Consider the following 17,109-nt stretch of genomic DNA (forward strand, 5'->3'; position numbering starts at 1 on the left):
AAAATAAAAGAAAAAAGAAAAAAGAAAAAAACCTTTCTTTCTTTCTTTGTGTATGCCCCTCTGGTTATACACATCAACAACAGAAGAACGGAACATCATATTCGAAAATCCATTCGATCGCTGGGTTTTTCAACACATTGATTCTTCAACACTCATCTTTTGGGGTTTATTTAAAATTAATTTTAAAGTATATTGCTGGTTGAATTTTTTGATAAAATTACTTGAAATATACAGGTGAGATACATAGATGATCAGGAAGGTTCAATGGTAGTTTTTGATTTTGAAGGTTGGAGAGGTTACAGTGCAATTCCTTTCTGGGTTTTTGTGGGTTTTGTGAGTATTTTAATGGGTCGAAGTTGGATTTTTGAATTGTGAGTGATATGTTGGATTTTAGGATAGGTGGCAAATTAGGGCTAGGGTTAGGGTTTTGGGGTTAAAAGTTTGGGAAATTTGAGGTTAGGTTTTATTTATGAGTTGGGGAAATAGTAATAGGGCTCAAATGATGGAGGAACATGAGCTTGAGGAAGGGGAAGCATGTTATTACAACAAGGATGATGATGATAATTCAAGCATTGACCCGGACATAGCCCTCTCTTACATTGTAAGAGTTCTTTTTTTTCTCTGCTATATGTTGAACTCAATTTTCAAAATCTAAACATTCTTGATTATGTGTTCTTTATGATGAATTAAAGTGAAAGAGAAGAACTTTGAGTTTTGAGAATCAGTTCATGAAATGCTTAATATAGTTGCAGTTTGTTTTTGGTAGTTAAGTTCTTGGTTGATTATCAATGTTCTGGGTAAAAGATTACGCTTTACTAATTCAAAATTCATTATAGATGGTTTTGTGATTCTGTAAAGAATGTACTGAAATCAGGAAAATAATTATGGTAGGACAAAAAAAAGAGAACTTTTTGGGTTTGGGAACTGAACTGGAAAAAATGAATACTACTGGGACATTGTGCTAGAAATCTTGCTTTCAAGTTACTCTGGTGAAATTTGGGATCATTTCTGCTAATAGTGAAGGGTAACAATAAGAAAAGTAAGAGAAAAAGAGATTCTCTTTAAGACTGCCTTTCCCCACTTTCTGCAATACTGTGGTTAAAGTGTATGCTACATTATGAATGGTTATTGCCATTAATTTTATAAAACAATGAAAGTATAACTGATGGTTTTCTGTGTCAAAGGATGAGAAACTTCAAAGTGTTTTGGGTCATTTTCAGAAAGATTTTGAAGGAGGTGTTTCTGCTGAGAATTTGGGTAAGTTGGCTGTTAATCAGTCCCATTGATCATAGACAACAGTTGTGTATCTCTTTCTCCATGTAGATGGGCTGATTAAATTTCTTTTACTTTTGGCAGGGGCAAAATTTGGCGGGTATGGTTCGTTCTTACCGACTTATCAGCGCTCCCCTTCAATTCTATCTCAGCCAAGATCTCCACAGAGATCTCAAAATCAAGGGACACCACGATCGCCGAACCATTTTGTTTCCGAGGTCTGTCAAAAGTTTATCTTTTGTTTTAGTTGAATGCCATATTGTTTACCTTTTATCAACCTGGGAATATTTGGTTTAAATTGTGTGGTGATTGCATTTCTGTCCAGGGGCCTCCTCAGAACTCTTCAGCTGTGTCTGATCCTCCCTCAACTCAGAGGAATAGTACAGCTGGTTCTCGCAGTGGTCATACCTTGCATGATTCAAGGGTTCCTTGTGGGTATGATTCCGCCAGACCATGCTTTTCTGCTCAAGAATCTAATAAGTTCCCTGTAAAACATGAAGTTTCTATGAACAAGTCACTTAAACCAACTGATCAGAGAAAATTCAAACTTCGGATTAGAGTTGGTTCTGATAAGACAGCCCAGAAGAGTACTGCTTTACACACTAGTCTTGGGCTTATTTCTCCCTCTTCGTCAATGGAAAATAGTCCTACTGAAAGTGGTGAGATGTTGTCCAAGTTTGAAGGAATTCCCTGTGATTCTCCAGCCAGCATCCTTCAGGTAAGCCAGTTTTCTATTACTTAAAAATTCCCTTTTACCACACAGCCAAAAAGAGAATAGTATCTGGTGCTTTGTTAATTTTTCGCTTCCTTCCCTTTATTTATTCCTGTCTGTTGGAACAGACTATGACTTCTTTCCCAGTTGCTGGAGGCCTGCTGCTTTCACCTCTCCATGAGAAGTTATTGACTTTGTCAAGAAATGATAAACTTTTCACGGGGAATGAGCCTGTGGCTGCTGCAAAGGATACCAAACCTCAATCTGTCATGTCTGGCAATAGTTCAACTTCCAGGATAGAGGATGGGGATGTCTTGATAGGGAAGAAAACTAAATTAGTTGGTAAGAGTGAATATGCTGAGGAACAGAATTCAGGGGTCAGAAATGACACGATCTCCTTTTTTGAGAAAAACTTGGGCATTGAGAGCCTGGAAAACACGCATTGCCTCTCAAATGACTTGAATCAGGGAGTCGTGCCTGATACTCATGAATCAGTGAAAGGTGCTGGTAGGGCACCTGGAGCTATACATGACTCGGTGAAGGAAATTCCGATGAAGAAAAGGGAGATCAATAGACTTAAAGATCAATTGTTTGGTAGTGACTTGGATAAGGATGACTCGTTTGAATCTTCATCTGACGTAGTCGGTGACAAATATGATCACCGGGAAGTAAGAAGTAATTCAGTGGAACTCCAGCTAAAACGCTTTCAGAAAAATGCTTCTTTTGATAGCAAGGAAGGTGGCAGGAGCAAATGCGGCAGATCCGTTCCTTCATTTGGAGCTGATTCTGATATTTCCGAGAGTGAGAGGGACTCTAGTGGGGCTGTATCTCTGAGAAAGAAAGCTGTTATGAAAGCTGCAAGCCATAAACCTGACCAATCAAGGATGCCTCGCGCAGAGAAACAATCATCTGAAGGCAAAAAGAAATTAACAGAACGTCAACTTGGTCTGAAGCCAGCTGCAGATGTGGCAGAGGTAAGAGGGGTTTCTGCTACTCTCAAGAACAAGAAGAGTTCTAAGAAGGATGTCCGGATGGCTCATTTATTTGACGCACAGCTGGAGAAAACCACGAATCAACTGGATTCTCTGGAGAGACCTCCTGGTGATAAGTTGAAGAAATCTAAACTGGAGGCACGTATAAAACAGCATTCATCTTCTGCTAAATCAAGACACGTTCCAAGCAATAAAGTTGATAGTCATGTGGCATCTGCGACTCCTATGAAGGATCCTTCAGCCATGGGTGCTAAGGAACTGACTTCTGGGACTGAGCCACCAGTTGCTCCTGTCGTTATAGAAGAAGATTGGGTCGCCTGTGATAAATGTCAGAAGTGGCGCCTTTTGCCATATGGTACAAAACCCGAGCACCTGCCTGACAGGTGGATGTGCAGCATGTTGAACTGGCTGTAAGTTTTCTGCAGTTTTAAAATCGTAACTCTCTTTTTGTGGCTTATACAAAGTCTTAGCTCTCTTATATCGGTTTACACATGCTCCGATACTCTGCCTGGTTATCCATCTCTGTAGATAGTTTCTGCAGTGCTATATTTTGTTGATAACAAAATCAAAATTAATTTCTGTAGGCCTGGAATGAACCATTGTGACATTAGTGAGGAAGAGACAACAAGAGCACTCCATGCGTTGTACCAAATGCCTCTTCCTGAGAACTTAAATAGCCTTCAAAATCATGCTGGTAGAGATACGGCTGGAGTAATTTCAGCTGATATGCATGGGCTCGGTGGCAGCAGTCAGAATGTGGGTTTCGATTATGTGGCTAATGGAGGAAAGAAGAAACACAAATTAAGAGAAACACCAAACACAAGTAGCAATCATGGTCCAGTTACCACAAACTTGAACATGCAACATGAGCCGGCCAAATGCAGAAGTTTGAAGAATGTGAACCAACATGTTGGTGAATCGAATATAATTAGCAAATCCATTGTGCAGATTCCAGTTAAGTCGTCTGATGTCCTTGGCAAAAATCTGAGTAAACGGAAGGAGCACATGGCTAATGGTATAGTATTCATCTTCAGGCTGGCATTTCTTCCTTCCTGTCATACCTGTATATAGATATTTAACTTTCTTCCTATTATAACATATTTGTAGGTGATGAAAAGCCAAAAAAGAAATTCAAAAGGGAGTCCGATCACAGGGATCTGAAAAAGATAAAAATAAAAAGTGACCAAGCTTTTGTGGCAATTAGGGAAGTAGGGACAGGTATCCAGGACTACCATGAACGTGGTAATTTGAAGGAGACAAAGCCTGGGCTGGCAGAAAGGTTACAAATTTTGGAAAAGAAGCATGGCAACCGAGTCCAGGATTCAAGGGATAATGACTCAATTAATATAAAAACTCATAATGGAAGGGAAATTTCTATAAAGAAAAGAAAATTGAGGGATGAAGACTATCTGATGACTTCGCAAAGTAATGGTAATCATTTGGGTGACAGTGATGCCAATGCTTTTGTGAGAGCGGTTTGCGGTGAGAGTGGAGTCAGAAAACAGAAGAAATCCAAGGTGTTTCAGACTGAAAATAAGGAGTCCAGTGCTAGCAAGGGTAAAGAAAAATCAAGAACGAGAGGTACAGTTACCAGAATTGTTCTACCAGGAACCAGGGATTCTCCTATAGATAGGAGCGTAGAGAGAGAGCATCAGACAAAGAAGTATAGAGTGAAGGTTCAGTCTCGATTGACGATGGAAGATATTGATTCATTGAAAAGGGATTTGGGATCTGAACAGTTATCAACAGCTGCCACTTCAAGCTCTTCAAAAGTTTCTGACTCCCGGAAAAGTAGAGCGAAACACCAAGTGAAAGGTTCACCAGTAGGGTCCGTTTCCTCATCCCCCATGAGGACGTTCATCACTAGTAAGGCTTCACCTGCAAGAACGGAGGGTTCAGGGAAAGATGATGCTAAATTAGATAATTACCCAACAGTTGGAAGTCCAAGAAAATATTTGGATAGGGATGGCGATTTTGAGAGTGATAAATCTAGGACCTCAATAAAGGGGAAAAGATCTGGTGTTCCTCATCCGGAGGCTTGTGAAAATTCGGTGCTAGATTCTCGGGGTACCGGTCCCAGGGAAAAAAATGAATCTCGTGTTAGACATTCATCTGAGTTTGGAAATAGCCATATGGACAATAGTCATGCTGATGTTCTGGAGGAATGTAGCCCCTACATGACTGAGAAGCATGCTGCATACAGCTTCGATGGCAAGGGTAGAGTGAGCAAGAAACACGTTTCTATGCTTAATGAACATAAATCTGCCAAAGATTCTCCATTGCAATTTAAGGAAAAAGATGTGAATGCTGGTTTTAATACTCAAAGGATAGAAGGGAATATCTCTGATCTACTGGGCAACCAGGAAGTCCTGAATTCAAAGGTTGAACACAATTATCTCGAATCCAGTACTAAATCTTTCAAAAACAATCAGATTGTTAGCAAGAAAGATCCCACACATTGTAGTGATAGCAAGAGAGAGCACCGATTAAAGCATGATGGTGTTGGATCAAATACAAAATTGAATAGTGTATGTAACATGGAAGGAAAAGTTCTTACGAAACAAAAACCTCATCAGGAAATTGATGCTCGAAATGCAACAAATGGTAGATCAGTTCAGTCAGAATCCAGGGACTTAAGGTCTCAAGTTGGTGCACATGCTGAAGATAAACAAGGCACGTCAGTTGTTACCAGCAAACCTGCTTCAGGTTCCCAGAAAGGAAGTTCTAAAGATGTATGTGCCAGAGTGTCAACTACGCTAAAAGATCCTGGCACTGGTGTTTGTCAAACTGTGAGTCACAACAGCATGGGGCATTTGGAATCCAGTGCTCTCACCCTTACAAAACGGGAACCCTCAAGTCAGACTGCTTCTGCTGTCCTGAAAGAAGCTGAAAACCTTAGAGATTGTGCTGATCGTCTTAAGGTTATGCTAATATCTCTTTTCATCTTATATTGTTATCTCAATTAGAACTTGTTACTGGTCTATTTCCCAAAGTTAATTTTTTCTCTGCCTCTGCTTTATCTAGTTGAGTTTCTGCTGAAGAAATCATGATCCCTTCTCCTTGTGCAGTGCATGTATTAGTTTTCCTAATTATTCAAGCTATTTGCAGAACTCTGGATTTCATGCTGAATATAATCAAGCTTATTTTCAAGCGGCATTGAAGTTTCTTCAGGGTGCTTCACTTTTAGAAAGCTCAAATGGGGAAAGTAGCAAACACGGGGAGATGAATCAAATACAAATCTATAGTAACACAGCCAAACTTTGCGAGTATGTGTAACTTCAAACTTTACAATACCGATAGATATACCATTTTGTAAGCACTTATTTAACCTTTTCTCTATGGGGAAAATTTCCGAACTTGCAGCTCCTCAAAACTGTAACTGATAGGTTTGTCTTTTGGTTTACTGTTTTGCTCAAGGCCGTGTCGTTTTATAAAGAACCTCTGCCTTGCCAAGTTGTTGCTCAGCAGAAATTACTGTTAAATAATTTGTAAAGTGAAACTATTGTTTATTTAATTAATTCTTTTCCTTTAAAGGCTGCTGAATATCCGCTAGTTTAGAGTTTGGTATGACTCATTTCTGCATAGAACCTGGTTTAGTGCAGACAAAGTTGAATATTCTGTGTAAACTTTTCCATACAGGTTAAGCAAGTCTGATGTTAGTTACAACTATCTCATAACTTCTTGTTCGATGACTGCTCTTTTATCTGCTTTGTAATGGATATTTATAATGTTGCAGAACTTGTGCACATGAATATGAGAAACGTGATGAAGTTGCCACTGCTGCTTTGGCCTATAAGTGTATGGAGGTTGCGTACATGAGGGTGGTATTCTGCAAAAATATGAGTTCGAGTAGAATTTGGCATGATCTGCAAGCAAGTTTGCAAGTTCCTCCTCAAGGTCTGTCTTTTTGTCATGAAGTACTGGACGTAAGAGTTTCTTGTCTTAATGCCATCAAACTTTCCAGCTGTGTGTTGTTAGCATAACCGTATAACGAAACCTCAGGAACATGATACTACTCTTGGTAGTTTTCTTTCTTTTTCCTTTTGTTGTTTTATATCCACATTCAAAGAGACACCATTAAGCATAGACGGAGCGTGATTCTAAGTTGAAAAGGATTTTGCTTAACTGAGATGTGGTTAAAAAGATAACCCACCCCGAGAAATAAAATAGATGTGCATTTTGCATCAACTTGGCCACAAGAGTTATCCGAACCAAAAACCAATTTTTTTCAGCGATAAACAATTCTAAAGTGGACTGTTACCTTTCTAAAAATAAAAATAAAAAAATATTAAAAAAATCCCAAAGTGGGGAAAATAAGACATCCTAAATATAATAGTCTTGACTCAAACATTCCCCCAGCTTTGGTTTAGCAGCAGAGGTAGTACATCTCGAGAGGTGTGGTAGACACACCTCATGAGTTATCATAGTTGGTGACCAAGTTTGATATTTATGTGCAGAAAGATAGAGGGGCAGGCCCCATCATCACCAAGTTTTGAAGCTGGAAATAGTAGATTTCTCGGTTAAAAAAAACAGTCTTGATTCATGCAGCTGCACTATGCATAAATGTGTGAGTGAGACATCTCAGAGGTGTTGGGAGGGAAGTGGGGAATGAATCTTTGAAACTTTAAGAAGAAATTTCATCTTTAATTTTGATTGATATAACTCAGTCTACAATAAAGTCGTCAAGCATGAGCGGCTGGGTTTTACCCAATTTCAGTTATGAGTTTGTCCGTGCTTGCCAGTGGGCTTTATTGTGATTAAAGAACTGATATGCAACGAATGATTAGACACAACTTAGACGCAGCAGGAAAATTAAAACAAAAAAAAAAAGAGATAGGAGAAAATGCCCCGGGAGCTGAAAAAAATTTGACGGGAAAATTAAAATCTAACAATGTTATAATTGTATGAATAGAATATCGATTGACATATCTATGAATCTTGCCATCATGGTTTATAGTGGTCTAGCTTTGTTTTAATGGAAGACCATAGCTTCACATGAATTTCCCACTTGCGAGAAATGTTTTAGCATCTCCCCACTTGTGGGATTACACTGGGTTTTTTGTTGTTGTTGTTGTTGTTGTTGTTTTAGCATCTATGTGCTTATAATGTGATTCTGGTCCATAAATTCTCGATATATGTAGTTGTTGCATCATGTTTAGTGCATACATGTTATTAAGGTGAATTTCATTTGCGTGAATTTCCCACTTGAATTTGGATATGTTTTTGCCTATGTTGTTTGTAATGTGATTCTGGTTCAGATAATCTCGATATTATGTAGTTGCATCATGTTTAGCACATGCTTTTATTCAGGTGAATCTCCTTCATCTTCAGCATCTGATGTTGATAACACAAACAATCAGACAGTGGCAGAGAAGACTGCTTTATCAAGAGGCAGTGGTTCTCATGCTGGAAATCATGTTATTGCTCCTCGAAATCGTCCTAGTTTCGTTCGTCTGCTTGACTTTGTAAGTTGTTGACTCGTTTATGATTCAGACATATTGGGACTAGTTCACACTTTTGTTGGATATTTACAGCGTTTTTATTCCCTTTATTATACGTCAAATGACTACAGGATACTGGAGGAGTCGAGGGATTTCTTCCTTCGTTTTTGGAGGAAAACTATGAAAATGAACTTTACTTCCTTATTCTTTTTTCTTGGGGGGGGGGGGGGGAGGAATGATGCGCTTAGGTTCCATCAGTTTCATATAGTTTAAATTCTTGTGTTATTTCTGTGTTAGCTGGCCCATTTCTGTAGGGTAAGCAATTAAAAAGATGTACAATTTTGCAGACAAAGGATGTAAATTCTGCAATGGAGGCTTCTAAAAAAGCACAGAATGCTTTTGCAGCTGCCACTGCAAATCTTGGAGAGGCAGAGAATAAAGACGCTGTTATTTCCGTTAAACGGGTTATTGACTTCAGTTTCCAGGATGTAGAGGAGCTAATACGTTTGGTGCGGCAAGCTATTGAGGCAATTAACCATAATGGTTTTGGTGGCAGTAGAGGCTAAATCAACCCTGTATATTATGTGGTTTTGCTTGTTTTCTCCATTCACAAGCAGGCTCTTGGATATGAGAAGGAACTGAGGACCTGCAGTGCAATTTGGTGAAGAGGCATGCTGTTAAGTGTGTTATATTCCTGTACATGTGTACAAAGTGGGATTGATTTGCTATTTCATGAATTTTTGAGAATTCAACTTTTTGGTATATGATAAGGGCATAGCATGCTCAACCTTAAAATTTACAGGTTGGGTACGAGGTGTATAAAGTTTCAATCTTCAAGGATAAGACTCGGAATTCTCTTAAGATCCAGTTTTGAATATTAGGTTCTTTCTGTTGGGAATAGTCAAACATAGGAGTATGAATATTGAGAGCATTAGGTAACATATCTAAGGAGAAACGAGTTCCAATGTAGTCCCAATGATTCATCCTTTATTAGAGTACTTGGATCCTTGGGTTGCCGTATACAACTTCATTTTTTTATAATTGAACACAAGGCACAATTTTGGTGGAGGAATTTAGTGGACTTACTATATTATCCGTCATTAATTCTTTTTTCTCCTTCTCTTTTAAGTTTTTTATCTGGTGAAAATAAGCGACTGATTCTGTCTCACAAATTTATATTATGTACTTAGAAGATTACTAAGGAGTTCTGCCAAAAAAGAAAAAAAGAAAAAAGAGTGAGGAGAAAAAGAAAAGAGATTGCTATAGAATTGCAATTTTGTGGTAAAAGAAAGGAATATATAACATGGAGTTCATCACTTATGTCCGCACGCCTACAGTCTTCAACATCTAATCGGCTTTTGCTCTCTTTACTAAATGAGCCGAGAAGGTTGGGTGTGCGGGTTATATTTTTTGGACAGCCGGTATCGTTTAAATCTGCTGATCTTAGAAAGTGCTGCAGAAGAACTTGAAGTCTTGCTGTAAGTTGCACCATATTACCTTGCCTTTGTTTCCTTCCATGTTTCCTGTGTGAGTTTTCAGCTGATCTTATTGCGGGGAACATCAAAACTGTTTAGTGCAGTAAACAAATTGGAAAATGTGTTTCTCCTGAGACACAGTCAAATCCTGGTTGCTCCCTGTCTGTGTTCCGGAAAGACATGACAGGTAAGGCTATCATCTGTGGTTCTTTGCTCTTTTCACTAGATATTTTATTTCAAGTTTCTAGCCTGCTTAGATGACAAATAAATAATTGAATCTGTGTTGCGTGCCAGCAAAAGTTTGCTTATTTAATGACTGACCCCAAATGAATTATCTTTGAGAAGGAATTAGGCTGACCCCAAATGCATTATTGTTTTATTCTGGTGCCTAAAGCTACATTTCTGACTTGATAGTGGTATATCAAGATGTATACTGAGCTGAATAACTCTTGTTTCTAGTCCAATTATTACTTGATGCAACAAAATTAAAACAGATCAGAATTGGCTTGTTGAAACATTTGAGAATAGAAGGTTATGGATGCTAGTTTCATAATATAGCAATCTTTCCTCAGGGAGTAGCTTTCATTTTTGGATTTGATCTAGTTTGCTTTTCCTTTTGAACCTTTAGTTTCCAGGAAAAAATGAGAGCATTTTGATGCTTACAACTGATAACTTCCTCTGATTGGGTTGATGGTTTCTTAGTCATTTTCTGCTCAAAGTGCTGATACAAGCATTTTCTGCTCAAGTGCTGATATACAATTATGCAACTGCTAAACAGTTTCCCTGTAGGCATGTGAAAAGGAATCCGCATCTTGGATGAAGATATTTGTCCCTCGGGGTGGGGGGTGGGTGGATCGCTCCGATCAACTCTAGTCTCTCAAATTGCTTACTTCTATCATGTCCTTGTTGTAACTCCTAGTTATGTGGATGAAAGATAGGGAAGCTCCAGAGTTAATTGGGATGGCAAAAGTTATAACCCCAAATATTTACCTTGTAAAGGGGGGTCTCCGCACTGGAAAACTGAACGACTATATACATGGTTTTGCTTATGAAATGGTTTTGATGATTTAGTTCTGAAGTGAGTTCTTTGTGGCTTGAAGTAATATTGAGTAGATATTGTAATAGTAGTAGGATGATTGGTGAGACTGTTTATGTTGTGTTGGCGTCCTGTTGATGTAGTCGTCATATTACAGTGGTTAAGGCAGTGAGAGATACGGTGAGGTGGACAAAAAGTGATGATTTACTGCCACAGGTATGTACTACGTAACGAGTGATGGAGAATGTTCTACCAGCTAAATTTATATGTGCGGAACAAGTCCCCAGTAAAGGCAGCTTTCTTTGCATGAGAGCTTGGTTGGGCTTACTGAAAATGGCCTGATGCAGAATCTCAAATTTTGAGAAGGATTCTTATCAACTTTTCTGATGTGTCTTAAACGCGGAGATGTCTCACTATAGTTGTGTGACTGGCACATGCCAACTGAATCATGCTGGAATAAATGAGGAGATTTTGTTATGCTGCTCCTTGCTTGAGAAGGGGAATAGTGAGGGAAAAAAAACAACTATGAGAATTCATCGCTTATCTGCTTATTTTAGTGTACCTGGGAGTCCTTTTTCTTCTTGAGTTGAAGAAACAACTACTACATCAATCTCATATCATAGACAAATGTAACTTTCTCCTTATGAAACTGCACCACACAGATCCAAGTTTGGGTCACAACTGGATGTTACACTTGGGCTACTTGGTTTTAGTTCTGGTTTTGTACTTGTACTCGCACGATTGTAAACGTCTGTAATTCAATTAACATCTGTAATTCCATATCGGATTTTGGAGGTAAGTATAAGGATTGGCTGTATTCCTTTAATCTCTTTTCTTAAGCATGTCAATGCATTTCTTTTAGTTGGTCTGCTTAGTATGAATTTCAGTGTGTTGGAAAGCTACAGGTCTCTCGGGCTTGGAATTTGGCAACTTATCCAAGGTAAATCTTCTGAAACATGAAGGCACTTAATCATAATATGAAGTGAATCCCAAGTGCTGTTTTTTGTTTTCGGCCACTAGGTTGAACCATTGTTGAACTTCAAAGTCATGTAGGACTCAATGAGGTAAGGTACTTCATCCTGTCTTCATGTCTTACTTTTGGTTATTAATGTACATGGTATGAGTTGAAGGGGAGCCTTGGCGTAACTGGTAAAGTTGTTGTCATGTGACTAGGAGGTCACGAGTTCGAGCCGTGGAAACAACCTCTTGCAGAAATACAGGGTAAGGCTGCGTATAATTGACCCTTATGGTCCGGCCCTTCTCCCGACTTCATGCATAGCGGGAGCTTAGTGCATCGGGCTGTCCTTAATGTACATGGTATGAGTTAGTGCCAAATTCCTTACCACCAAAAGGTGGACAAAAATATGTAGAAGTAAAACAAGATATTCTTCTAGTCACGGGAAAAAATGTAAAAAGGAAAAAGGAAAAAACAAAAAAAAAAATGTTTTTAAATCAAGAATTGTTCTTTTTCCATAGTTTGGGACAAAAATTACAAAAGGGAAATGTGGAAGAAAATGTAAAGAGAATCACGCGTTGTCTGGTGAATCAAAATGTTGAAAGCAACAAACTCAGTTAACTCAATTTGGTCGAATGTATCTTTCAATCCAATGTTGCACTCAGTCAGAGGTCACCTTTTTCTTCTCCTTTTACCTTTCTTTCTCCTTTCTGAAAGCCAGCCCCCCCTCCACTCACCCGAACACTGTATCAAAGTAAAAACGAAGATAAACAACTAATCGGCAAACGGTGCACTAACTCCTTCTATGAGCAGTGCCCGAGGAAGGTTTGAACCACATTTTCTATGCAGAATTATGTTGCATTTCTACAAGAAGTTGTTCTTGCGGCTTGAACCTGTGTCCTCCCGGTCACACGACGGTAATTTTTACCGTTGCGCCAAGATTTCCTTTCTAATCCGCAAAAATCATGAAATAAAAAGTAGACAATAAAAATAATATTGCAATTCAATATTCGCTTTTTTTAGTATTAGTTTAATGCAAAATGTGGGTATGGACGGGTATGCTTAAAAAGCTCTCTTTTATTCAGTGAAGATGGGAAAGACAAAGGGGAGATGATGACAACTTCACTAGATTTGGTCTGCACAAATGGGAGACATCAACTTGTAATCACAGCAATGGCCCCTACCACAAATTTCCATTCATTTTTCATTAGAGACAACCATAGTACTATTACCCGTACCAAACAATTACATTCGATATCAATGATGTCCACTTTACTTATGCGCGCTTTAACTATTTCATCATGAGTTAATACTAACTCCTCAATCTCCCGAATTTTGATTTTGTGAAATTTGAGTAGAAGAATTTTATAAGTTTTGCCTCGAATTCAAATAATTTTTAATTTTTTTAAAAGATATTTCTAATTTGAACCTAATAGAGGAATCAACTGAAATTCAAAGTTTTTCATTAACCATGTGTGGTACGCAAGCTAACATGCTTTTGGAGGTGTACTAGAAACGTGGCCTATAATGTTTTTGGACTGATTCTGCCAAATCACATTAAATTAAGAATTTATATATGTTCTTTCACCCACCCTTGCAGAAAAAGGAAGAGAGTTGATTTATTGAGATGCTGATGCTATGTTACATATTGAAAATTGGTGATTGGATGGAAATGCAAGCAATTATAGAACTTGCATGACTGAATCTATTAAAGTGCATAAATTATGGACCCACACAATTAAAATCAAAGCTGGTCCCTCTTACTAGCCATAGTGTACTATTACCTGTACCAACAATTACATTCAATTCCAATTTCCAATCCCTTTTGTCCTTCAATAGTTGCAGCTACCAAAAAGATTTACTACTAGTTTGCAGCCAAGCACATTTCTTTTTCTGTTGGAGTGTGATATAGAGGGAAGTGGAGGATCAAAATTGAGGGGGTATTTTTGGAGCCTGATTTGTCCTGACATAGTGCCTTTTTCAATTCTTTGGCGAATTATCGAGGGGTTTGGTATAATGGTTAGAATCTAATCTATCCATAGTCAAAGATTTTGAGTTCAAGCATCGAAAAATCTTTGGGTAGAGCACTTTACTCCCTTAGCGGGTCTATCTAGTGCGAATTCAAATTAATAGTGCCCCTTATAAGTGGGAGGTTGGCTTACCTGTCATGAAAGAACATGTCATAATAAACAGATATAAGTTGTTGATCAGGAGGTTAGATCAATATGTACAATCAACCACTGACGCTTACATCTTCCTCGGGCTCGGTGTGAACGGGGAAGGTTTGTGCACATGACCTCCCTCTTGTTTGATTAACCCTTAATGCAACTTAACAGGGGAGTTTCTTCAATCAATAAAACTAATATGCTTTTCATTGTTTGGAGAGGACATATTTACAAAAAGTAGCTAAAAAGGAAAGAAAAGAAACAAAAAAAAACAAGTCTTCTATTAGGAATGAATTGTTTGTACTCAGAACTCAAGATGCTGATGCTATGATCCATATTGAATGTTGGTAATTGGATGGAAGTGCAAGCAATTATTGGTTTATATATTACTACATTTCTAGACTATAGAACTTGCATGACTGAGAATTTATTAAAGTGCATCAGCTAGGGACCTACACAATAAAATCAGAGATGCATCATTTTTTGTCACTCTTTACCCTCTATAAGTACTTGACATTTTCTGAATTTAATGAGTAGAGACTTTCACAACCTTGACTAGTTGTTTTGTAAGAAAAAAATTTCCAACCCCACCAAACAAAAGTACCATTTCCCAAAAACAAAAGTTGTGTTAGAAAATGGCTCCAGTACCAAGTTTTCCTGTTAAGGTTGGTCACATTGATGATGTCCAAGAATTGAAAAAGACTAAGCCATCTTCTATTCCTGAAAGATTTGTAAGAGATATGATAGAAAGGCCAAAACTTGCCACAGTTACTACTCCATCTTCTTGTAACCTTAACAACATTCCTGTTGTTGATTTGTCCAAAATCTTGAAAGGCAACAAAAATAGCCAGGATTTCCACTATGAAATCTTGAAGCTTTCTAGTTCCTGTGAAGAGTGGGGATTTTTTCAGGTACTTAACTTTTCCCCATTCTGTCTCTTTCCATATTCTTGAGTCGAGCGTCTATCGGAAAGCCTCTCTACTCATCCGGAGTAGGGGTAAGGTTTGCGTACACACTATCCTCCCCAGACCCCACCCACTTGTAGGATTTCACTGGGTTGTTGTTGTTGTAACTTCTCCGCATTCAACATTTTTTAATCTAAAAGATTATGGGATTCTAACTTTGGTTTATTATGTTATAGGTGATTAACCATGGGATTGATTTGGACTTGCTTGAAAAAATGGAGAAAATAGCTATGGAGTTTTTCATGCTACCTTTAGAGGAGAAACAGAAATATCCAATGGCTCCTGGAACAGTTCAAGGTTATGGTCAAGCTTTTGTTTTCTCAGAAGATCAAAAGCTTGATTGGTGTAACATGTTTGCCCTTGGTGTGGAACCTCATTTCATTAGAAATCCAAAACTCTGGCCAACAAAGCCAGCTGATTTCAGGTAAGCCTAAACTTCAGCTAAAGAAAACAAGTTGAAAAAATATAACTGTTTGATCAGCAAGTGCAAAACACTTGTAAATTGGGTGGGGACCACCTTAGATTGACTACTAGTACTAGTTTAAACAAGAAAAGATCATTTTTTGTAACTTGGGTGGGGACCACCTTGATTATATCGCCATATCGCGGTACAGGTACCGAGTAACGTTGTCACTAAGCTTAGGCAGATAGGGAAAGAGCACCTTGCGTTATTTGTTTCTGATAGAATTTGAACCTGATTTCTCATGTATTTAATCCACTTCATTAATCGCTCGTTCTTGGAGCTCAACTTTTGTTCCCTTTTTGCAGTGAAACAGTAGAGATATACTCAAGGGAGATAAGGAAGCTATGCAAGAATTTACTAAAATATATAGCACTGAGTCTTGGACTGAATGAGGATATTTTTGAAGAAATGTTTGGAGTTGCTGTACAAGCATTGAGGATGAACTACTATCCAGCATGTCCTAGACCAGATCTTGTTTTGGGACTAAGTCCCCACTCAGATGGAAGTGCACTTACAGTTTTACAACAGGGTAAAGGCAGCTCAGTTGGCCTACAAATACTTAAAGAAAATGTTTGGGTGCCTATCCAACCAATTCCAAATGCACTTGTTATCAACATTGGTGATACCATTGAGGTATGCATTCTTTTTCCATTTCTTGGATTATTTTAGTACCTTTTATTATGTTGATAGGTTTATTGGATATTTCTAAACGTATGATAGTCACTGAGAAGGGGAGCCTGGGCATAACTGGTAAAGTTGCCTCCATGTGACCAAGAGGTCATGGGTTTGAGCCGTGGAAACAGCCTCTCGCAGAAATGTAAGGTAAGGCTGCATACAATAAATTCTTGTGGTCCGGCCCTTCTCCGGACCCCGCGCATAGCGGCAGCTTAGTTAGGGTTGTTCATTTGGATCGGATATCCGAAATCCGAACCGATCCGTTCAATTTCGGATTGGATCGGATTTCGGATTGTGTTTATTAAAATTTCGAATTTCGGATCAGATTCGGATTGGTATAATTTTAAGCTGCTTAGTGCACCAGGCTGGCAGGCTACCTTTTTTCCTTTTATTTTCTTAATAATAAAGCCTTTGATATTTATATCTGTTCACCAAATCTTGTTTAGTTCCATCCAAGTTCGGTTTTGTCTAAAGTTATTTTTTTTCAAAATAGGTTTTGACTAATGGGAGATACAAGAGTGTGGAGCACAGAGCAGTGACTCACCAAGAAAAGGACAGACTATCAATTGTGACATTTTATGCACCAAGTTATGAAATTGAATTAGGACCATTGCAAGAATTGGTTGATGAAAATAACCCTTGCAAGTATAAAAGGTACAATCATGGAGAGTACAGCATGCACTATGTCACTAACAAGCTTCAAGGCAAGAAAACTCTTGATTTTGCCAAAATATATAACAACTAATTCCTATAGGGATACCCTTTTCTTTTGGTGGGCAAATTGCATTTCTTTCTTGATTTTGCACCTATTAACTTGAGATGTAGAATATTGACATAATGTCTTTGTAAATTCAATGAAGATGCTATTGTTGGCAGTTTGTACTGTTCATATGGAAAGTTCTCTTTGTACAACCTACTCACTATTAATATATGCCAAGTGGGGTCTTATGTTTGAAAA

General features: G+C 38.3%; 2 protein-coding genes across 10 annotated transcripts; both read left to right on the plus strand.

Annotated features, from left to right (window-relative positions):
* Positions 1 to 11,727, plus strand: LOC104105039 (cysteine-tryptophan domain-containing zinc finger protein 3-like). 9 transcript variants are annotated; one of them, XR_001970964.3, is made up of 13 exons: positions 6 to 601; positions 1,185 to 1,257; positions 1,357 to 1,490; positions 1,598 to 1,990; positions 2,113 to 3,386; positions 3,561 to 3,991; positions 4,084 to 5,897; positions 6,085 to 6,242; positions 6,713 to 6,873; positions 8,287 to 8,441; positions 8,765 to 9,895; positions 9,992 to 10,079; positions 10,671 to 11,727. XR_001970964.3 is itself a non-coding variant. In XM_009613265.4 (11 exons), the coding sequence occupies exons 1-11, from the start codon at positions 470 to 472 to the stop codon at positions 8,981 to 8,983; spliced, it is 4,944 nt and encodes a 1,647-aa protein (XP_009611560.1). In that variant the 5' UTR covers positions 6 to 469; the 3' UTR covers positions 8,984 to 11,727. The 9 variants fall into 9 exon arrangements, 2 of the variants coding, with proteins under 2 accessions (XP_070042211.1, XP_009611560.1); XR_011411259.1 differs by having other exon boundaries at positions 11,086 to 11,727; XR_011411260.1 differs by having other exon boundaries at positions 11,145 to 11,727.
* Positions 11,728 to 14,341: 2,614 nt separating this feature from the next.
* Positions 14,342 to 17,109, plus strand: LOC104105041 (protein LATERAL BRANCHING OXIDOREDUCTASE 1). Its single transcript, XM_009613266.4, has 4 exons — positions 14,342 to 14,959; positions 15,190 to 15,437; positions 15,782 to 16,109; positions 16,645 to 17,109. The coding sequence occupies exons 1-4, from the start codon at positions 14,684 to 14,686 to the stop codon at positions 16,894 to 16,896; spliced, it is 1,104 nt and encodes a 367-aa protein (XP_009611561.1). The 5' UTR covers positions 14,342 to 14,683; the 3' UTR covers positions 16,897 to 17,109.

This window comes from Nicotiana tomentosiformis, chromosome 9, assembly GCF_000390325.3.
Source record: "Nicotiana tomentosiformis chromosome 9, ASM39032v3, whole genome shotgun sequence".
NCBI classification, from domain to species: Eukaryota; Viridiplantae; Streptophyta; class Magnoliopsida; order Solanales; family Solanaceae; genus Nicotiana; species Nicotiana tomentosiformis.